The sequence below is a fragment of the Chiloscyllium punctatum genome, chromosome 9 (genome assembly GCF_047496795.1).
Source record: "Chiloscyllium punctatum isolate Juve2018m chromosome 9, sChiPun1.3, whole genome shotgun sequence".
Lineage (NCBI taxonomy): Eukaryota > Metazoa > Chordata > Chondrichthyes > Orectolobiformes > Hemiscylliidae > Chiloscyllium > Chiloscyllium punctatum.
In genome coordinates, this window is record NC_092747.1 from 55,160,572 (window position 1) to 55,184,001 (window position 23,430).

General features: G+C 41.9%; 1 protein-coding gene across 2 annotated transcripts in view; it reads right to left on the reverse strand.

Annotated features, from left to right (window-relative positions):
• The window catches only part of nck2a (NCK adaptor protein 2a), an 87,003-nt gene that overhangs the window by 22,772 nt on the left and 40,801 nt on the right, over window positions 1-23,430 (reverse strand). Inside the window, exons 1-2 of one of the 2 annotated variants that reach the window (XM_072577570.1) lie at window positions 14,162-14,291; window positions 9,907-10,149 (exon numbers count right to left, since the gene is read on the reverse strand). In XM_072577570.1, coding sequence (XP_072433671.1) covers window positions 9,907-10,132 — 226 coding nt within the window. In that variant the 5' untranslated portion in view covers window positions 10,133-10,149; window positions 14,162-14,291. Of the gene's footprint in view, window positions 1-9,906; window positions 10,150-14,161; window positions 14,292-23,430 lie in introns of those variants that run through there. The other variant, XM_072577569.1, reaches the window with a different exon arrangement.

Consider the following 23,430-nt stretch of genomic DNA (forward strand, 5'->3'; position numbering starts at 1 on the left):
GAAAACTTGGCATTCAGGTTCATAGCACTTTGAAAGTGGAGTCGCAGATAGATAGGATAGTGAAGGGGTTTGATATGCTTTCCTTTATTGGTCAGAACATTGTGTATAGGAATTGGGAGGTCATGTTGCAGCTGTAAGGACATTGGTTAGGCCACTTTTGGAATATTGCGTGCAATTCTGGTCTCCTTCCTATCAGAAGGATGGTGTCAAACTTGAAAGGGTTCAGAAAAGATTTACAAGGATGTTGCAGGGTTGGAGGATTTAAGCTACAGGGAGAGGCTGAATAGACTGGGGCTGTTTTCCCTGGAGCGTTGGAGGCTGAGGGGTGACCGTATAGAGGTATAAAAAAAATCATGAGGGACGTGGATAGGATAAATAGACAAGGTCTTTTCCTTGGGGTGGGGGAGTCCAGAACTCAAGGACATAGGTTTAGGCTGAAAGGGGAAAGATTTGAAAGGGACCTGGAGATGTTAAAAGGTTAATTTGGTCTGCTGACATGCAAGAAATTTGATGACCCGTGGTTGAGTAGGGTGGGTGATGTTCTGTCTTACAGGCAGGGTGTGACAATCTAATCATACTCTGTAACTACTGTTTTACGGAATAACCTAATCTCACACAGTTTTAAGGAATAACCTAATCATACATTAGATTGTTTCCGGAAACAATCACTTCACTTTGTTTTTAGGTGGCATGTGACTATGGGGGAGTGGCAGGGGTTGTGTCTTGCATGTATGACCAACTGTGATGTATAAAAAAGGAGGACAGTTCCCTTGTTCAGAGAACCTCGCAAGCATCGCAAAGAGCATTAAGTGATCCTCCAAAAGCTTGTACTTGCTGAAATATACCTTGGCTGTTCACACAAATTGGTATATTGCAGTTGCATCAAGCGTGAAGAATCTCAAGAAGGGAACCCTATATTTGGCATCGAGGATGGGATTCCAATATATATGGAACTTCTTGGCGGACTGAGTAAGTCATCACCTGTATGATAGTAATGTGAGACGATGGGCCCATTAGATAAGAATTTACCTTGTTATCTCTCACTAACCTATCACTCAGTCGACCTCTCATCCCCTAGGACTTTGTAGTGATGGAATTTCTGAGATAACGTATGCACTTGTACACCGACAAGTTTGTCCTAGGGAGGTTCGAATCCCCCTGGAATGCTGAGGTTAGAGTCCTCAGAGATAAAAGCTCTTGGAAAGGGAGGCTGGAGTTCCCATAGAATTCTAATAGAAGGAATGGAGGCCCCAGAACATAGTACATAAGATAAAGGATAACTACTGTCTGCCTCAATCACCCTGCCTTAGACCGGTAAGAAAGAGAGGAAATCCTCCACGCGAAGGTCAAGACCCTGAAGTGGGTGTGGAGACTGAGGACACCGAACTAGTATATAGAGATAAGTTAGGAAGTTGAGACTTTTAAAAAAAATGAGACAGATGTTGGATAAGTCAGGTGTTATAACCGATGCAAATGGGTTCTGTCAGGCTGACCCCCAAAATGAGGAATGGTTCAGACATCTGTCAGGATGCTTAAAGTTTTAAAAATGGGAAATGAAATTTGGCTGACAGGAGGAACTTAAGACATAGATAAATGTTTAAAAGCAGAGGAGGCAATTTGGAAACGTAATATGGGGACTAAATTGAAAACTTTAATATCCACGTGGAGAAAGATTGCTGAGGAAATAATGAATAAATTGAAACAGGCCAGCTGGGAGAATAGCGTACATCAAAGAGGGTTTCATGTGTGTGATTATGAGGAAAACCTTAAGTCTTGGGAGGTGCTGAACAGTCAGTGAGGAGTACGATACAAGTAGAGAAAAACAGGAAACATTGAGAAAGGGGAGGTAAAAAGAAAAGGCTCAAGGTTGAAATGTCAAGCCGGACTATCAGGTGGGAATAAAATGGAGGTACCTCCTAAAATGTCTGGTCTGCCAATAATGTTTCAAAATAATGACACTGATGACCAGCTATGGTCACAACGCAGATTTGTTCAGAACTCACTATGCCCAAAATCCCCTAAAAGCCATCCTCCTCCCCAAGCAACTGACCATAATCAAATGTGCTGCCCACATCATAGACAATACGGACATCAGCACTGGCAATGCCAGAGCTGATCGGGCTGCGAAAGATGCGACAACAGCCTGTAATTCAATGGTGTCCTCTCTGAACCAGCAGGCACTAAATTGATCACCGGTCTCAAAAGCAATGGGCATACCAGACATGGTCATTTTGCAGTGTTTAGAGGGGGACACCCTTGATTCAGAAAAACAAATATGAAGATGCATGGGAGTTCGCACTGTGCCTCACTCCATAAAAGCAAATTACTGCGGATGCTGGAATCTGAAACCAAAAAAGAGAAAATGCTGGAAAATCTCAGCAAGTCTGGCAGCATCTGTAAGGAGAGAAAAGAGCTGATGTTGCGAGTCTAACTGATCCTTGTGACAAAGGGTCAATTAGACTCGAAACGTCAGCTCTTTTCTCTCCTTACAGATGCTGCCAGACTTGCTGAGATTTTCCAGCCTTTTCTCTTTTTTGATCTGGATCACTCCAGTTGGCCAAACCTAATGCTTTGTTATCAATGCTTATTGACTGTCTTCATACTGATACCCACCTTGGTAAGGAGGGAAAGAGAGAGGAAACGCAAAGATAATTTCAGCAGCTAACATCATCTCTAAAACTTTCTCCATTCACAGGTAAAGCACCACTTCGAACTACCACCCGCCCCTCCACAATCTGATTCAAGTCTGACTCTACTTACCTAGTCCCCTGGAAATGTTACCCATTGGGTCACACACTGTCTCGAGGAATAACCTAACCACATTACATTGTTTTTGGGTGGCATTTGACTATGGGGGAAATAGCAGGGATTGTGTCTTGCGTACATGACTAACTGTGATGTAAAACCTGTATAAAGGGAGGACAGTTCCCTTGTTGAGAAAGCCTCACTTGACACGCTCCGCAAGCATCGCAAAGAGTGTTAAGTGATCCCACCAAAGCTTGTACTTGCTAAAATAAATCATGGCTGTTTAGAGAAATTGGCGTACTACAGTTGCATCAAGCATGTAAAAATCTGAAGAAGTGAACCTCACAATGTAAGGGGCATTTTTATTCATGCAGAAGATGGTGCACATATGGAAAGAGTATGAATTACAGGCTGGTACAATTACATTTAAACGGCATTTGGATGGGTACACGAATCGCTATAGTTTAGAGGGATTTGGGCCAAGTGCTGGCAAATAGAACTAGATTAGGCTAGGCTATCTGGTCAGCATGGATGAGTTAGTCTGAAGGGTATGTTTCCGTGCTGTGCATCTCTATGACTCTACAACCTATCCTGCCATCTTCAGGGATCAGTGGACAAGACCCCAAGATCCCTGTACCTCTGAGCTTCTTACGTCCTATCATTTATTGAATACTTCTGTGTCTTAATCTTCCTTCCAAAGTGCATCACCTCATTTATCAAGGTTAATATCCATTTGCCACTGATCCACCCATCTGTCCAATCCATCAATATCCTCCTGTTATCCAACATCATCTTCCTCACTGTCAACCACTGGCTGGTCAATCTTTGTGTAGCCGCATATTTATCTCGCCCTCCCCCCACCGCTGACTCCATAATCTCATCTTCATCATTTATGAATACCACAGTAAAACAAAGGGGAGGAGTACATTGTATACAGGGTTCCAGTCACACTAACAGCCATCTACCCCACAGCAGGACCAGCACTGACAGATAGCTCGCAGAGCAGGGCTAGCCCCAGGTGTACCACTTTTGGAGCAGACTTGGAGTCCAGACAGGTTCCCATTGTACACTCAGAACAGGACTAGCTCCAGAGAGATTACTTCTGGAGTACACCCAGAACCATGACGAGCACCCAGACAGATTACTCTTGAGTAGGGCCGGCATCATTAATTTCCTTAGAATGTTTCCTGTGCTGATAGTCATTATATTTATTTCCTCTCCCGCATTTGCCCTCAATTATTTAGTACTTTTGGAGCAACCAGCCCATATGACATGCTCATTATAAATTTAATAGCTGTTAACTTGATTGTTAGTCTCATCTAGAACATCATTGTGCAGGCTTTTGTTTGACCATTTCCTGTAACAATAGCACAGTTATATCACATTAATCATGTTACAGAATTTGGAATCAAGATAGTCAGACCAGAGGAGTAAAAGATCATTTAATTTAGTTCTCTGCAAACAAACTTCATGTCAGTTATTACAGATTCAGTATATTCCACACCATCCCCTGTCAGCCTCACATGTTTCTTTGGCTCAGTTATTTGTTTATATACATCATTTCCCATTTAAATCAAGTCTCATACTTTTATGGAAACAATAGGTAAGTGGGAGAAAATTGCTTAAACAATCTCCTTCGTAGTGGCAGTTAGGGGATGAATGATAAATCTTAGCCAGCCAGTGATGTTCATATCTGATGAATTTATTTCTAAAAATCTTTAAAAGAAAAATGTGACTTTCTGAATGGTCATTTTGATTTTCTTAAATAATGGTATTACATTTACAATCTAAACAGACAATCCCTGATTTGAGAGGCAAGTGGAAGTAACACAAGTACCAGGCAATGACCATCTCCAACGAGAGAATTTAACCACCTCACCTCGAGATTCAGCAGCATTGAAATATAACGGAACAGTTCTCTATCAACATTCTGTTGGCTACCATTGACCAGAAACAATTGAACTAGCCACATAAATATTAAGGTTACAAAAGCAGGTCAGAGGCTAAGAATTCTGCAACGAGTAACTCACCTACTGACTTCCCAAATTCTAACCAAAACAAGGCACAAGTCAGAAGTGACATAGAAAACACCCAATTGCCAGGATGAATGAATCTCTGAAAACGCTCAAGAAGCTTAACACCATATAGAACAAAGCAGTCTGCTTGGCTGACTGCACATCCATAAACATTTGCTCCATCTACCACTGACATTCAGTAGCAGTAGTGTGTACCATCTATGAGATGCCCTGCTAAAAATCACAAAGGCTCCGCAGACACAACTTACAATCCCACGACCATAGAATCAAACAGTACAGTAGAGACACTTTGGCCCAACAGGTCTCAACCACACAAAGAAATACACGACTTATAGGAGATTTATTTTGCCAAACTAGGCTCCCAGCTTTGAATGCTATGACACTCATCCAAGTACTTTTAAAAGATTTGGAAATCAGAGTCTCAGTCACCCTCCCAGATGGTGCATTCCACACTCCCACCATCTTCTGGGTGAAAATGTTTTTCCTCAAATATCCACTAATCTGCCTGCCTTTCACTTGAACCATATTTCCTTGATATCGACCCTTCAACTAAGTGGAACAGCTGCTTTATATTCACCCTGTCCATGCCCCTTACCGAGAGCATCTTCATCATCTAGAAGGACAAGGGGAACATGGAAAATTACTACCTACATGTGTGCTTCTCCAAGCCACTCAACATCTAGACTTAGAAATATATCACTTTCTCTTTGGTATCATTGGTTCAAAGTACTAGCAGCTCGCTACCACATTCTCAAGGAAAATTCACAATGGGCTACAAATGCAAGCCCATCCAACAATGGCCAAATCCAATAAAAGAATTTTCAAAAATTCCTGAATAATCATACTCAATGACACAGCAGCACAATCCCCAGGTGAGAGATTGCCAAAGATTCAGAACCCCCATTCCAGTTCATAAAGTCAAAGAGATGTACAGCATGGAAACAGACCCTTCAGTCCAACCTGTCCATGCCAACCAGATATCCCAACCCAATCTAGTCCCACCTGCCAGCACCCGGCCCATATCCCTCCAAACCCTTCCTATTCATATACACATCCAAATGCCTCTTAAATGTTGCAATTGTACCAGCCTCCACCACATCCTCTGGCAGCTCATTCCACACACATACCACCCTCTGCGTGAAAAAGTTGCCCCTTAGGTCTCCTTTATATCTTTCCCCTCTCATCCTAAACCTATGCCCTCTAGTTCGGGACTCCCTGACCCCCAGGGAAAAGACTTTGTCTATTTATCCTATTCATACCCCTCAATTTTGTAAACCTCTATAAGGTCACCCCTCAGCCTCCGACGCTCCAGGGAAAACAGCCCCAGCCTGTTCAGCCTCTCCCTGTAGCTCAAATCCTCCAACCCTGGCAACATCCTTGTAAGTCTTTACTGAACCCTTTCAAGTTTCACAACATCTTTCCATTTTACTTGTGTCCGTTTGTCCTAGATTCCCCAGCCGGGAACTTTGTACTATCTACTCCATCAAGTCTATTTCAGAATCTTGTATGTTTCAACTAAATCATCTTTTATTCTTATAAACTGCAGAGAATACTGACACAATTTACTCACCCTCTCGTCAGTGACAACCTCAACCCACAAACTGATTTATTGCTATACCACATCCAAGTAAAAATCGAAAACTGTTAAACCAAGTATGGTCTCACTACAGCCCCAAACAACTGCTGCAAGATTTCCTTTTACATATACTCCATTACACTTGAAACAAAAGCCAACATACCATTTACAATTGGGACCACTTCACACTATATGCCATTACAAAAACATTAAACAATTTGTGTAGGTAGCTTGTCCCTTCAAGATTTGTCCTTACCAATTAAAATATTAAATTAAAATGTTAAATTATAAAGTTATAAAATTCTTTCATTTTCTTTGCAGCAATTTAGTAGTACATAAACCAAAAGAAAAACGCTGATCTCCACAATTGTTTATAAAAATTGTATTTGTATTAATGTTCCTGTACACAATCAATCTAATATTGTTCAGATCTTTAAGCTGCATCTGCAATACATTTTGTGCATTACATAATAGTACGTGTAGCAGATGAAGGAATGGAGAAGAGAATTAATTGAGAAGTGACAAAGAATCGGGGTGCTGCTACGTAGACACATTTCTATTTTCTAGAACTGTTAAAATTCATTCAAAAGTCACCATGTTGTTAAGGAGAGAGTATTTTGACTTTGTGACACTGAAGAAACAGCAGTATATTTCCAAGTCAGCGTGGGAGATTCTTGGGGAGGAACTTGCAAGTGGTGGTGTTTTTATATAACTATTGCCCTTTTCTATATACATGGCTCAGTTCATGAGCTTCGCAAATGTCTGCACTGCACTTTGTAGAAGATTCACACTCCTGCTACTGAGTGTCAGTGGTGAAGTGAGTGAATCTTAGTGGATGACAATCACCCAGGCAAGTTAAAGTATTCCATCATACTCCCGACTTGTGTCTTGTTAGATGGTGGACAGGCTTTCGGAAAATGGGAGGTAAGTTTACTGTTGTAGGATTCCTAGCCTCTGACATGGTCTAGTAGCCATTGTATTAATCTAGCTAGACCAGCTCATATCTGGTCAATGGCAATACCCAAAATACTGATTGTGGAGATTCAGCCAGGTTGCATTGTCCTATTTTTGTACACAGTATATATCTAAGCAATTTTCCATTATTGGGGAAATGCCAATGTTGTAGCTGTTCTGGAAAATCTTTGGCTAGAGGTATGGCAAGTTCTAGACCTGATGCTTTCAGAACTAGGACTGGAAATGTTGTCAGGGCCCATAATCTTGCAATATCCTGTGCCTCCAGCCATTTCTTGATATCACATGGAGTGAATTGAATTGACTGAATTGGCATCTGTGATGTTGGGGACTTCTGCAAAAGACAGAGATGGATCATTCACTTGGTACTTATGGTTTAAGAGTGTCGCAAATGCACCAGCCTTATCTTTTACCCTGAAGTGAAAGGCTCCATCATTATTGGGAATAGATATAATTGTATAGCCTCTTCCTCTAGTGTGTTGTTTAATTGACTACCAGCATTCACAATTGTAGGTGGCAGGACAGTAGTCGATCTGTTGGTCATGCAATCACTTAGGTCTGTTTATTAGTTGCTTCTAACACCACTTGATATACTAATAGTTCTATTTCATAGCTTCACAAGGCTGACATTACTTCTGGGTGCCTGGTTCTGCTCCTGGGATATTCTCCTACACTCTTCACCAAACCAGGGTTGATCATAAGCTTGATATTAATGGTAGAGTGTAGGATATGCTGTGCCATTAGGTTACAGATTATGTTGGATTACAATTCTGATGCTGCTGACCTACGATGCCTCAGTTTTCACTTGCTGAACCTTTTCTAAATCTATCTCATTTGTACGGTGATGGGGTCAGTGAGTTTAGTTGGCTGGACAACTGGTTTGTGATGTAGAATCACAACATCAACAGCATGGGTTAATACAATTCCCGCTTTGGCCAAGATCATCACGAAGGCTGTGTTTTCTCAATTTTGCCCCTCACCAGAGGCAAATTTTAACACCTAAATTTCAACTCATCACCAGTCAACTGTAATAACACTAGTCATTGGAGGTATATAACAATAGGATTTTGTCTCCACAAGGACTGTGCAGTGAGCACTCTTATCAATACTGTCATACACAGATACACCTGGTGCAAGCAGACTGAGGAGAATGAGAGCAAATATGTTGTTCCCTCACCATCTCCTAATGACCCATATTAGTAGCTATACACTTTAGGCCAAAGCCAGCTTGGCTAGTAGTAGTGCTACTAAGCTATTCCTAGTGATGGATATTGAAATACCCCAGAGTACATTTGCCACAACTGCCATTCTTGGTGCCTCCTCAAATGATGTGCAACATGAAGGACTACTGATTCACCAAGCCGAGCGTTTACTTGCAGGAAGTTTCCATGTAGCAGATGGCACCACAAGACTTCATGGGATCTGGAGTTAATGTTGAAGATTCCTAGAGTAACTTCTTCTCAACTGCATACCACTGTACAGCCACTCCACTTGGGTCTGCACTACTAGTGGAAAAGAGTGAACGCAGGGATGGTAATGTTGCTGTCTGGGACATTGTTTCTAAGGCTTGATTCTGAGAATATTATGATGTCAGACAATTGCTCGACTAGACTTAGATAACTATCACAATTTTGACACTCGTTCCCAGATGTTAGTAAGGAGAACTTTGCAGGCTCAACAGAACAGTGTACAATTGAATGTGGGAGACCAGCCAGCTGTAAATTTGAGTAAGCATCCAGATGTAACAAACGCATGGTTAAGGGCTTCATTAGCAAATGAGCTAAATAAATGCATTGAATGTTATTCTTTCAGCAATGTATTTTTGATAAGCAATTATACCTCATGTTAAAAATGGTCAACTGTGGCTCAATGGCAAACTGAGCTAGAAGGTCAGGAATTCAAGACTCACTTCAAGAGATTGAATAATTAATTTAGGCTAACTCTGCAGTGCAATGGTGAGGGAACGCTGCACTTTTGGAAGTGCTGTCTCCAGGATGAGGTGCGAACCTCAAGTAGTAGCTGCCCTCTCTGATGGATCCTCAAGACGACAAGGGGGTGTTCTTCCAAAACCTTTGGGCAGTATTTATCCTTCATTCAATAATAGCCAAAATAATTGACCTGGTCATGATTACACATTACTGTTTACAGAAGCTTACCGCTTGCAAATTGACTGTTGCACTCTCTGCATTACAACAGTGGTGTCAAAAGTGTTGAATTGAATTTGAAGTGCTTTATGATGCACTGAAATCACACAATGAATAAAAGTCTTTTTTTTGGATGATATTTGTAATAGGGTAAGTCTAATAAAGTTAGGGGGAAAAGACTAAATTGAAAAGCATTCTTGTTTGGTTATTGGGAGATGCAGCCTGCAATTGTTATCGAAATTCATTCTATTAGTAAAGGAAAGGCATGTTTGTTCCATTATTCCATCAATACTTGAAAAGTTTAATTTCAAAAAATTGAAGATCATATTAATAAGGCTGTTTGGGTCAGATCCACAATTCTTTGGGGATCAGAGTGGAGAAATATCCTGATCGATCGGGTTAATGAATCCTTAATTTAAGATTTTATACTTGCCTAATGTATCTTTGATGTTTTTTACAAGTGACCCTTTCTTTAAGCTGTTTTTCCTTTCTACATAGTTTGATGGAACATATCCAGTTTTGTTTGATGTGTTTCTTACTCTCCACCAAGTTTTAGAGTCATCAAGCAGCCACAATCGCTCATTTTTCTTGATGTCAAGTTCTTGATCCTGCTGTGCTGTGTAATCCCACTTTGCTATTACAATAACTTCTTCGGTCATTTTTCATGGAGTCCTTCCTGTCAGAGACAACATAGTTTAACATTAAACAATGCATCATTCAACACAATATCTCACCTTTGCCAATTCAATATTGAGAATCCATGTTCTAGCCAATAACTATTCCTCTGCTTTTCAAATAATACAGAATGGAAATAAAAATATCGTTTTTTTAAGAACTCTTTTCTCAACACTGTCTTTTGGACTATTGTTGTGAAAAAAACTAACATTAAACCTCACATCAAAACAAAAGCACTGATCTAATCTTGAATCTGTTTTTTCACTATTTTAATGCAACTCAATGAAATGCAAGGAGTTTTCACTACTTTTTAATCATTGTACAGCTCAAAGTTACACTGATTAACTAAGCAAGTTTCCTCAAAATTTAACCAGTTTGAAAATAAAACAATTTAACTTATATTGAGTCTGATCTGATTAAATGGTTTTTCCAACCCCTTCTTCTGAAAGGCTAAAAGAGATTAAAAAAAGAGAAAATGAATATCAATTCCAATCTAAAGGAAATACTACTGTTACACAATTTGGTGACAGAATGATTCTATATAGGGTGGCATGTGCAGTACACAGATTGACTATGGTTGTGGCCAATACTTTATACAATATTAATGGTAAAATCATATTTTAAAATCCACCATCCACTGTCCTGTGGTACAGGATAACGACTATAGCTGGCACTTCCATTGAGCAAATTGCTTAAGGTGGCATGGAAGTTGAGAAAACGTTAGAATGAACTACAGAACTCTGGACTTTAGAGTACAATAGCAAAGAAATAATGATGAATGCTAAAAAAGTGATTCAGCTTTAACTGGAATGATTTGTCCAATCCTGGGCACCAGGCTTTAAAAGACACAGGAAGATGTTAGAGATGAAGAAGAAATCATCATTGTGTTGGGAATAATGGATATCAGTCATGAGGATAGACTTCCAGAGTTATTCACGTCAAAGACGACTGAGCTATGATTTGATGGAGGCTAGACAATCATTTGTGGCTAGACAAAGCAGATATAGGGAAATTGCTCCCATTGACAAAAACGGCTAAAAAAAATCAGAGGATTGCAGCTTTGAAATGATTAACAAAGAATCAAAGGTGAGTCAAGGAAAATTTTAATTATGTAGCGAAGGATTACAATCTGGAATGAGGTTCCCGAAAGGATGATAGAGGCAGATTTAATGTTGGCTTTCAAAGGAAATTAGATGAACAGATTAAAGGAAAAACCTTGCAGGGCAGATGAGAGGAACAAGGGCTGGCAGAGGGTTGGCACAGGTTCAATGAACGCAATGGGCTCCTTTTCTGCTGTAATCATTCTGTGATTTAATAAGGTACTGTTCAAAGCAAGACATAACAATAAGGGCAGCGTGACAGTACAGTTGTCAGACCTTACACCATGCACAAGTCACTCCAATAACTTCCGAAAGCTGGAGTCACATTACAGATGCACACAAAACTTGCACACTGACACACTTTGGCTTTTGGATATTAAAAGAAAGACATACTGCCGGCATTATTTTTAAAAATACCTTAACTACACCACAATCTTTCATAAAGCAATCCATAAACAATCAACCTATCTCAAATCAACTTCAAAAGTAAAGAAATATTTACTTCAATATTATCAGTCATTAAGGAAACATTCAGTTACCTTTCTCCTATTTTCAAATACATTCAAGTATTTTAAAAAATCAAGCACGTTAGATTTTGTTGATAGGCCAGTGCTCGCTATTTTGTAAAACTAATTAAACGGATGTTATAAATTTTTATTTTAAGCATTGAAAAGAGCAGCATGATGTCAAATTACATATTCTCATTTTCCTTCCTTCCTCCACCTGAATATACTAATATCCTCAATAGTTTCCATCATTTTTATCATGCCATAGGCCTAGTGTTTCAGTTCACTTTATTTAGATTTACCATAAACCATGTTTCTGACTCCATTAAAAAATGACTTTTTTTGATCTCACTGAGTGTAAGTAATACTTATACACACAAACAGCTCAGAAAATGACTACTGAAGACAAACATTTCCATTTTACTCAATCTTTTTTTCAAACCTTATTTCCTTTTCTGTCACCTCTTCTCCTTTCACCAGTTTCTTAAAAGTCCAAACCAAACCAAGAAAATTTTAAGAATTCCGTCCAGACTGAAACCCAACATACAGAGTTCTTATAATAAAACATTTTATGCAACACATCCTTCTTGACATCATTCAAAAACATCAGACAATAAGAAGAAACTCAACAGGACTGAAGAAGAATTACACTGTATTCAAAATATCAACTCTGTTTATCTTTCCACAGATGATGCCAGACCTAATGAGCTTCAGAAGCATTTTTGTTTGTTCTTCTCATGGTTTCACTTGTTCCTACATCTACCACCTCTGATGCCCGATAACACCCCAGAATTTTGTTTCTCTAGCTCGGACTTCTTACTCATCCTTCCTGCTCTCCCTTTTTGTCCCACCAGTTCGAAATGCATTTTAAGAAATTTTCTTCTTAAAAACCCTCAGTTACTGACCTCCTCAATTAAGTTGCTGCTTAAACCCAACATTTTCAGCCAAGTATTTGGTCATGACTCCTTCAGTTTAGCATCCATTTTTATAGTTTACTTTTGGGATTTCTCGGTTTTAAATATGGTCTATAAATGTAAAGTGCCACAAATGTACCAAAATCAGTTTAATTCTATCAAATAGACCAATTTCTTTCTGCAAGGGGGTTTTACAAACACAATTCAGCAATGAAAAGAATGCCTCAAGTCATTTAATTCTCCTAGAATCTTCTGGTTTTTAAAATACAAGCTTGGCTTAATATCCTTCACTTTGCTGTTTACTTTTTTCCATTCTTTTCAAACTTGATTAGATTAGATTATCTACAGTGTGGAAACAGGCCCTTTGGCCCAACAAGTCCACACCAACCCCCGAAGAGAAACCCACCCCCCTATATTTACCCCTGACTAATCCACCTAACACTACCGGCAATTTAGCATGGCCAATTCACCTAGCCTGCACATCTTTGGACTGCGGGAGGAAACCGGAGCACCTGGAGGAAACCCACGCAGACACGGGGAGAATGTGCAAACTCCACACGGACCGTTGCCCAAGGCAGGAATTGAACCCGGGTCTCTGGTGCTGAGAGGCAGCAGTGCTAACCACTGAGCCACCGTGCCATCTCTAATGATGTACCGCAATATGTGCCTTAGCCTATTACCTTGATTCGTAATTTTAAAAGATAACATGGGTCTGAATAAAATTAGATAACATGAATTAGAATGATGGATATATAAACAATAGAAAGAAAGACTTGCATTTAAACATTGCCTTTCATAACTGCTGAATGTCTCAAAGTGCTTTATACTCAACTGCAATTACTATTGTATTTCTGCAATTCCTACATTACTTCTGACATTAAGGGTTACTGAAAGTGTGTGAAACAAAATAAACAAGCAATGAGTGAGACAGTTCATTTGTTAGCCTATGACCACACACACTTAAGTTCCTTTCCACCTAAACCTTCAACATTATGGCAGTCCCAGAAAGTTAAAATCCCGACCATTACCACCCTATTATTCTTACAGATAACTGAGATCTCCATACATAGGTTTATCTCTTCCTTATTTCTCAGTTTCACCCAAATAACTTCTTTCATACTTGAAGTATATTCCAGGAATATCCTCCCTAAGTACAGCCATAATGTTATCCCTTATCAAGGACACCACTTCCCCTCCTCTCTTGCCCCCACTTCTATCATTCCGAAACAGTTGAAAAATGTATTACTTTTCACCCTACACAGCATTCTCTGCAGGACTTTATTCATTTGTCTAAATCCACACAGTTCAAGACAGATTCACAGAGTCAAAGCCTATGATCTCCATGTCATAGAGTCATAATATCACAGAGATGTACATTATGGAAACAGCCCCTTCAGTCTAACTCATCCATGCCGACCAGATATCCTAAACTAATCTACTGCTATTTGCCAGCACTTGGTCCATATCCCTTTAAACCCTTTCAATTCACATACCTATCCAGAGGCCTTTCAAATGTAATTGTATCAGTCTTCACCACTTCCTCTGGGAGCTCATTCCATATACACCATTCCACTCATTCTGCACCACCCTCTGCGTGGAAAAGTTGCCCCTTAGGTCCCTTTTAAATTTTTCCCCTCTCACCCTAAACCTTTGTTCTCTAGTTCTAGACTCCCGCAGAGTAACTATCTTGCTGAAGTTTAATCAGGAAATACACAGTCTGACTGCAGAGCCCAAGTAGACTGTCTGCTTGTTGTCTAACCAGAATTACTAGATTTTTTTCATGGCACAGGTTCAAAAGCCAAATGTAGAAATGAGGAAAAAGTTCAAGCCTCCAGAGCCAGCTTCTGTCAGTAAGCAAGACTAACTGATGAATCAGAAGTGGTCGGCATCATTGTCACTCTGGATTAGTGGTGCTGGAAGAGCACAGCAGTTGAGGCAGCATCCAACGAGCAGCGAAATCGACGTTTCGGGCAAAAGCCCTTCATCAGGAATAAAGGCAATGAGCCTGAAGCAGGGAGAGATAAGCTAGAGGAGGGTGGGGGTGGGGAGAGAGTAGCATAGAGTACAATGGGTGAGTGGGGGAGGAGATGAAGGTGATAGGTCAAGGAGGAGAGGGTGGTGTGGATAGGTGGAAAAGGAGATAGGCAGGTCGAGCAAGTCCGGGCAAGTCAAGGAGACAGTGCTGAGCTGGAAGTTTGAAACTACGATGAGGTGGGGGAAGGGGAAATGAGGAAGCTGTTGAAGTCCACATTGATGCCCTGGGGTTGAAGTGTTCCGAGACGGAAGATGAGGCGTTCTTCCTCCAGGCGTCTGGTGGTGAGGGAGCGGCGGTGAAGGAGGCCCAGGACCTCCATGTCCTCGGAAGAGTGGGAGGGGGAGTTGAAATGTTGGGCCACGGGGCGGTTTGGTTGATTGGTGCGGGTGTCACGGAGATGTTCCCTAAAGCGCTCTGCTAGGAGGCGCCCAGCCTCCCCAATGTAGAGGAGACCACATCGGGAGCAATGGATACAATAAATGATATTAGTGGATGTGCAGGTAAAACTTTGATGGATGTGGAAGGCTCCTTTAGGGCCCTGGATAGAGGTGAGGGAGGAGGTGTGGGTATAGGTTTTACAGTTCCTGCGGTGGCAGGGGAAAGTGCCAGAATGGGAGGGTGTGTCGTAGGGGGGTGTGGACCTGACCAGATAGTCATGGAGGGAACGGTCTTTGCGGAAGGCGGAAAGGGATGGGGAGGGAAATATATCCCTGGTGGTGGGGTCTTTTTGGAGGTGGCGGAAATGTCAGCGGATGATTTGGTTTATGCGAAGGTTTGTAGGGTGGAAGGTGAGCACCAGGGGCGTTCTGTCCTTGTTACGGTTGGAGGGATGGGGTCTGAGGGCGGAGGTGCGGGATGTGGACGAGATGCATTGGAGGGCACCTTTAACCACGTGGGAAGTGAAATTGCGGTCTCTAAAGAAGGAGGCCATCTGGTGTGTTCTATGGTGGAACTGGTCCTCCTGGGAGCAGATACGGCGGAGGTGGAGAAATTGGGAATACGGGATGGCATCTTAGCAAGAGATAGGGTGGGAAGAGGTGTAATCCAGGTAGCTGTGGGAGTCGGTGGGTTTGTAAAAAACGTCAGTGTCAAGTTGGTCGTCACTAATGGAGATGGAGAGGTCCAGGAAGGGGAGCGAGGTGTCAGAGATGGTCCAGTTAAATTTAAGGTCAGGGTGGAATGTGTTGGTGAAGTTGATGAATTGCTCAACCTCCTCGCGGGAGCACGAGGTGGCACCAATGCAGTCATCAATGTAGCGGAGGAAGAGGTGGGGAGTGGTGCCGGTGTAGTTACGGAAGATCAACTGTTCTACATAGCCAACAAAGAGGCAGGCATAGCTAGGGCCCATACGTGTGCCCATGGCTACACCTTTGGTCTGGAGGAAGTGGGAGGATTCAAAGGAGAAATTGTTAAGGGTGAGGACCAGTTCGGCCAAACGAATGAGTGTGTCAGTGGAAGGGTACTGTTGGGGACATCTGGAGAGGAAAAAACAGAGGGCTTGTAGGCCCTAGTCATGGCGGATGGAGGTGTAGAGGGATTGGATATCCATGGTGAAGATGAGGCATTGGGGACCAGGGAAACGGAAGTCTTGGAGGAGGTGGAGGGCGTGGGTGGTGTCTCGAACGTATGTGGGGAGTTTCTGGACTAGGGGTGATAGGACAGTGTCGAGGTAGGTAGAGATGCGTTCAGTGGGGCAGGAGCATGCTGAGACAATGGGTCGGCCAGGGTGGTCAGGATCTTGGGAAGGAGGTAGAACAGGGCAGTGCGGGGTTCCCGGACTATGAGGTTGGAAGCTGTGGGTGGGAGATCTCCTGAGGTGATGAGGCTCTGTATGGTCTGGGAGATGATGGTTTGGTGATGGGGGGTGGGGTCATGGTCAAGGGGACAGTAGGAAGAGGTGTCCTCGAGTTGGCGTTTGGCTTCAGCGGTGTAGAGGTCAGTGCACCAGACTACCACTGCGCCCCCTTTATCCGCTGGCTTAATGGTGAGGTTGGGATTAGAGCAGAGGGATTGGAGGGCTGCGCGTTGTGAGCGTGAGAGCTTGGAGTGGGGGAGGGGGGTCGACAGGTTGAGGCGGTTAATGTCCCGGCGGCAGTTGGAAATGAAGAGGTCGAGGGCAGGTAATAGGCCAGCGCAGGGTGTCCAGGTGGATGCAGTGTGTTGGAGGTGGGCGAAGGGGTCCTCGGAAGGTGGGCGGGAGTCCTGATTGTGAAAGTAAGCTCGGAGGCGGAGACAACGGAAGAATTGTTCGATGTCACGGCGTACATTAAATTCATTGATGCGTGGATGGAGGGGGATGAAGGTGATTCCTTTGCTGAGGACTGATCGTTCGTCCTCAGTGAGTGGGAGGTCTGGAGGGATGGTGAAAACTCGGCAGGGCCGGGAGCTGGGATCTCGTGTGGGTGTGGAGCTGGCAGTGGGGTCGGAGCCAGTACCTGGAGTGGGTGTGATGGTGGGGGGAATGGGGGTGGAGGCATGAGCAGGGGTAATGTTCCCCTCGGGGTTCTGGGGGGTGGGGATAGTGACAGTGGGGTCTGTGGGGGGCGTGTCAGCAGAATGCAGGTGAGTGGCGCTGGTGGGGGCGGAAGTGGTGGTGATCATAGCAGTAGGGGTGGTGGAAGTCACTGAGCGTGTGGCATCAGCGATGATGTGAAGGCCGGAAGTGGCTGTGGGAGTGGCCATGATGAGGGCGCAAGTGACATCATCACTCAGCGTGGGGGTGGTAGCTGCGTCAGCTGCATGGCTAATGGCGTTTCCGAGGCCAGGGGAATCTTCTGGGATGTTTGAGGAGCGCTGGTTATGGAGATGGGTGGATAAAAGTTTGTTGTACTTACAGTTTTTGATGTTTGAGATGGAATTGAAATACTGTTTGTTGAGAGTATGAATTCTCCTGAGGATGTAGTACAGAGTGGGTCCTTTGCAATTCTGAGAGGGTGTGGCCCTCAGCTGGGGCAGAGCTGACTGTAGAGAGGTTAGGTGCGGGCGCATTGCTGTAAGCGTGGAGCGGAGGATCTTGAAGGAGAACTGTTGCTGGTGTTTTTGAATCTGTAGTCTGTACTGTTTGTCCTGTTCAGGTCCGAACTCTGCTGGTTTAAAGGTGGTCCGGAGTCCGTGTGGGATGAGTTGGTTACGGAGGCATGCACTGAGGAAGCAAATGTGGCTGTGGTACCGAGTTTGTTTCATGACATGGTTGAAGAGCTTCAGAGCAGAGGAAATGACCTGGGAGTTGCAGTGAGAGAGGGACTCCCTGAGATTCTTGTAGAGAGAGGAGGAAAACTTCTTCAAGGCAGGCATCCTTGCAAGAGGATTCGAAATCTTGGAGTCAGGTCAATCATGACAAGATGCTAATTATCTCTTCTGCCTTCAAGTATGAAAGGTATTTGAACTTCTAATAAGCAAAATGAGGTGCTGCATAATTAAACACAAGTATGGAGCTTTCCTCCTTCTGATTGCAAGATAGATACATATCACACATCAACACTTTCAGATGCAGGGCTTCAGCCACAGAAGCTTCTCTCTGGAACCTACACAAGCAATGCACTTGGATGTATGAGTGCATATTCTAATTCCTGACCTGCAGATACCTTTTCCCAGCAGCCGTTACCAGTTATCTATTTTTAGTGTGCAGGGACTAACACAAACCAGTCTGTGACATGCTAGCAACAATCATGCTCTGAATGTCCAAGTTCAATGCAACATAGCAGGTTTATCATTGACAAGTAATTTACTTTGATCACCTTTAGACAGAAAACTCAAAATCCATTCTGGACCTTAGAACTCAAGAGAGAATATCTGCCCTGTATGTGGATCCAAAGCATGCTCTAGGCATGTCTTCAGTGAACAAATAAAATGAAAATACAACTAGCCTTTAAGGTGTGTAAAACGGTGGAGTAAAGTTATTTTTAACTTGCAATTAAACGATAATTTTAGCCTCTATGTACCAAAGAGCACTAGCTGTCTCAAGATTTCACAAAAGCTAAAACTCTAGGGCCATGGGTTCAAATCTCTCTACAGATGATGTTGAAATGCAATCTTATGGAAACATGCAAGATTTTGAGGGGGTTTGACTGAGTAGATGTTAAGAGGTTTCCACTAGTGGGGGAATCTCAAATTAGGCAGCATATTCTCAGAATAAGGATCATTTAGTTAAAACAGAGATGCAAAGGAATTTTCTTTTTCTCACAGCCATGAATGTTCTACCCCAGAGAGGAATGAGGTTAGATTATTAAAAGTATTTCAAGAGGATGTAGATAGATTTTTGAAATGTTGAGGATTGGGAATTATGGAGATCAGGCATCAAGGAGGGGTTGAAGCATGGTGCAGATTAGCCATGATCTAATGGAATGGCTGGAAAGGTTCAAGGATTGGAGAGACTATGACTGCTCCTATTTCTTGAGGAGGTCAGGAGCTCAGAGGCATCAGTAGCTGTTATGGAACTCTGATCAAGTTTAACAGTTGCAAGGAAATTTTGCTTCCTCAACTTTCTCCCCCGATGATACTATTTCAAGGCTGGAAAATTGTCACAGCCCAATGAGTGAAGGGAGAGGAGAACCTACAAGAGCAGGGGAGAGATGGTAGGAGTTTGGCTATTGCTGCCTATGGGCACATTACTCCAAAATTTCACCTTGTAAATCCCACATGAAGACCAGAGCCTTATTTTGAGAAGTTTCTATTTTAATTCTAACTCACTGTTCAAACTGTGGATGTGAGCTAAACAACACAACCTCAATTCCTGAATTGATTCCTGAAGAAGGGCTTATGCCCGAAACGTCGATTCTCCTGTTCCTTTGATGCTGCCTGACCTGATGCGCTTTTCCAGCAACACATTTTTAAACACAACCTCAAGGCCAGCCTTTTTCAGCACATGTGAACTTGACACACTAATATAAACCACAAAGCAAAATTTACCACTCTCGCTCCTCATTCAACCCTGCTGTTGCAGATCTCCTCCCCCTCCCAACACCACACTCTTACAGGTCCGACTGCTTCCCCTGCTGCACCCACCCTTTCTACACTCTTACAGTTCTTATTGAAGGGTCATGACAATCTTCCAGCTTTGAAATAGGGTCCCAGTAGAAAAAATGCTTGGGAACATCTGTCTTTCTAATAAGAGTCCCAAACTTTTGACTATATGTTATTAATACTTAGCTACAAGAGCAGCAAAATCAAACTGAGTAAATTAACGAAGTTCTGATTCATTCATTCATTGGAAAATGTACTTATCTTCTTTAACAGAAAAATTTCTTCTTGACTTTACACATGCATCTAGTACGTGGTGTTCTCCACAGAAACTTAGTGAAGCACCATGGCCAATTTACTGTTTGATTATTTGGACATGTATTATAAATTTTGAAGAAATTAACTCACTTCATATATTTTAATATAATTGTGACTTCTGCGAGATATCAAGAATGAAAACATTAGTTAACAATGAATGTATCAAATGTACATTCATCTGAAAACAAAGGGCACTTAATGGGGGAAATTATAGTCACTTAAAAAACAATTGTCAGGTTTATCATGTACAGAACAAACTTGATTATCCGAACAATTATCTGAACAGGATCTCAAGGTCCCATCAAAATGCTATCCATTATCCGAACAATCCGTTATCTGAACTCCTAGAATATTCCCCACCCAACTCATTCAGACGATTGAGATTGTTCTGTATATTTTATTCAAACCGGTTCTCCATTAAATGCTTCAATAAAAATGCAACTTTAGTACAAGCTAATGCTACATCTGCAACATTTTGCCTCAGAATTTCACAGCACATAATTAAAACCATGCAGTTATTTTGTACTGTGGGAACCATTAATTGCTTTGAGATATAATTCAGACTTTTGTCACAAGATGATGGTGGCAATGTTACACAATTTATAACTGCTGGCTGAAATACATGAAGAAGTATAAATTTAAACAAGGAGGGCCTTTACTTTTAAAATAAATTTCGCACAAAATAATCAAAAGCAGATATTTATGTATTCCTGATCATCTTGCTCTTCAAAAGCAGCAAGTGAGAAAAGGGTAGAAAACTATGAGCACATAAAAAGCTCCTAGGTCTCTGCAAGTTATAGACATAAGCCAAAGGAGTTACAGATAATGGCTACCAAAAGTAGATTAAACAAAAAATCTATAAACAATTTCTACATTCTTAGCTTGCACTCAAGTTAACTAGAATTAGCAGATAAATTGGCAAGTAAATAGTTTGTGCATTTAAAATATACTGCAGAATACAACAAATTCACAGTCAAAATCTGAGAGTTTGCTCAGAGAGTTTTTTTTTGCCACACGGGAGAGTCTAGAAGCAGAGAGCACAGTCTCAGAATGAAAGGGGTGCCTAGTTTAGTCTGACATGAGGAGGAATTTCTTCACGCAGAGGATTGAGTGTCTTTGGAACTCCTTGCCACAGAGAGCTGTGGTGCAGATTTTTGTGTAAATTTAAAGCTGCGATAGATAGATTCTTGATCAGTAGGGATATACAGGAAAAGGGCAGGAAGGTGGACATGAATGGCCTACTCCTGTTCTGTTTCTTATGATCTTAAAACCAGTGATTTTTGGACAAAATAATAATCTCCGATCCCTCCCCTCCAAACAAGATCCTGCATTTCTAATTTTCTCTTCTAAGTTGCTAACTCATACTAGTCTTCAACTCCCCAGACAATTCCATGGTACCTGACCCAAGTGCAATTCTTAACAGGACAGCCATCAGAACTGAACCGGTTTCTGTCCTTGATGGTTGACCCTGACATACAACTTCTAAATAGAAAACTGTAAAGCTAACTGATAGGAACACTCTGACCACCAGCTATCCCCCACAACATTATCCAGCCAGCAGGTTGAGACATTGAGGTCAATTACTACCTTTGTGTTTTCTCTAACCTTGACAAGTTATTTCAGCTCAGAACAGAGACTGAAACAGGGTCCTTTCTGATCTGTAAAGAAAAGCTTAGCACCATCAGATACCTGTACCTACTGACTTATCAGATGTTCAAAAAAATCCTGTCCCGGATAAAAGAATAATTACAATGAAGAATAGTACCAATAGGTTTTAAAATAGCAAAAATGCAATGACAAAATAGCACTTCAGGTTGAACAGTAGTCCATTTATCATTTTTTAAAGATTAGACTTGACTGATAAGGTAAGTGACTGAGAACTACTTTTAGTATAATTAAAGAAACAGGCACAATTCCAATTCTGTATCATGTGTTAATGCATGATAGTCTAAATACCTCACCATGTCCATAAACTGACTGATTACTGAGACAAAACAGCAACATAAGCAGTTCTAGAACTGCACCAAGCGCAAGATTTTAAAATCTCTATTTCAAAATATTGTTTCTTGGCATGGAGTTTCTAAAATTACTTTCTGCAAACATCTGTGATCAAGGGAAATCTGGCCAACTTTGCTTTGGGTCAAGGCTAGTTTAGTTGACCTTGCTGACTAGTGGCTTTAAAAGAATTTTAACAGAGGTAAATTAAAGAATACACATGACAATTAATGAAATATAAGCCAGGAGATTGTTTTTATTGCTAGATTTCAATGTTTTGTTCATTTCAATACCTAGTTCTGCACAGGAAAACTTGTGTCAGCGCCAACACTGCAGGCTGGCAGTTCACAGTCAGGCTGATTGGAAGATCGCTGTTGTAACCCCCTTGTTCAAGAAAAGATCAAGACAAAAGATGGAAAATTATAGCCAAATTAGCCTAACCTCGGTTGTTGGTAAAATTCTAGAATCCATCATTAAGGATGAGGTTTCTAAATTCTTAGGGTCGGATTAGAACAAGTCAACACGGATTTAGTAAGGGGAGGTTGTGCCTGACAAACCTGTTGGAATTCTTTGAAGAGGTGACAAGTAGGTTAGACCAGGGAAAACCAGTGGATGTGGTCTATCTAGACTTCCAAAAGGCCTTTGATAAGGTGCCACACGGGAGGCTGCTGAGCAAGGTGAGGGCCCATGGTGTTCGATGTGAGCTACTGATATGGATTGAGGATTGGCTGTCTGACAGAAGGCAGAGAGTTGGGATAAAAGGTTCTTTTTCGGAATGGCAGTCGGTGACAAGCGGTGTCCCACAGGGTTCAATGTTGGGGCCGCAGCTGTTCACGTTGTATATTAATGATCTGGATGAAGAGACTGGGGGCATTCTAGCGAAGTTTGCCGATGATACAAAGTTAGGTGGACAGGCAGGTAGTACTGAGGAAGTGGGGAAGCTGCAGAAGGATCCAGACAGTTTGGGAGAGTTTGGTCCAGGAAATGGCTGATGGAATTCAATGTGAGCAAATGTGAGGTCTTGCACTTTGGAAAAAAAGAATACAAGCATGGACTACTTTCTAAAAGGTGAGAAAATTCATAAAGCCAAAGTACAAAGGGATCTGGGAGAGCTTGTCGAGGATTCTCTAAAGGTAAACATGCAGGTTGAGTCCGTGATTAAGAAAGCGAATGCAATGTTGACATTTATCTCAAGCGGGTTGGAATATAAAACTACCGTTGTGCTACTGAGACTTTATAAAGCTCTGGTTAGGCCCCATTTGGAATACTGTGTCCAGTTTTATTCCCCACACCTTAGGAAGGACATACTGGCACTGGAGCGTGTCCAGCGGAGATTCACACAGATGATCCCTGGAATGGTAGGTCTAACATAGGAGGAATGGCTGAGAATCCTGGGATTGTATTCATTGGAGTTTAGAAGATTAAGGGGAGATCTAATAGAAACTTACAAGATAA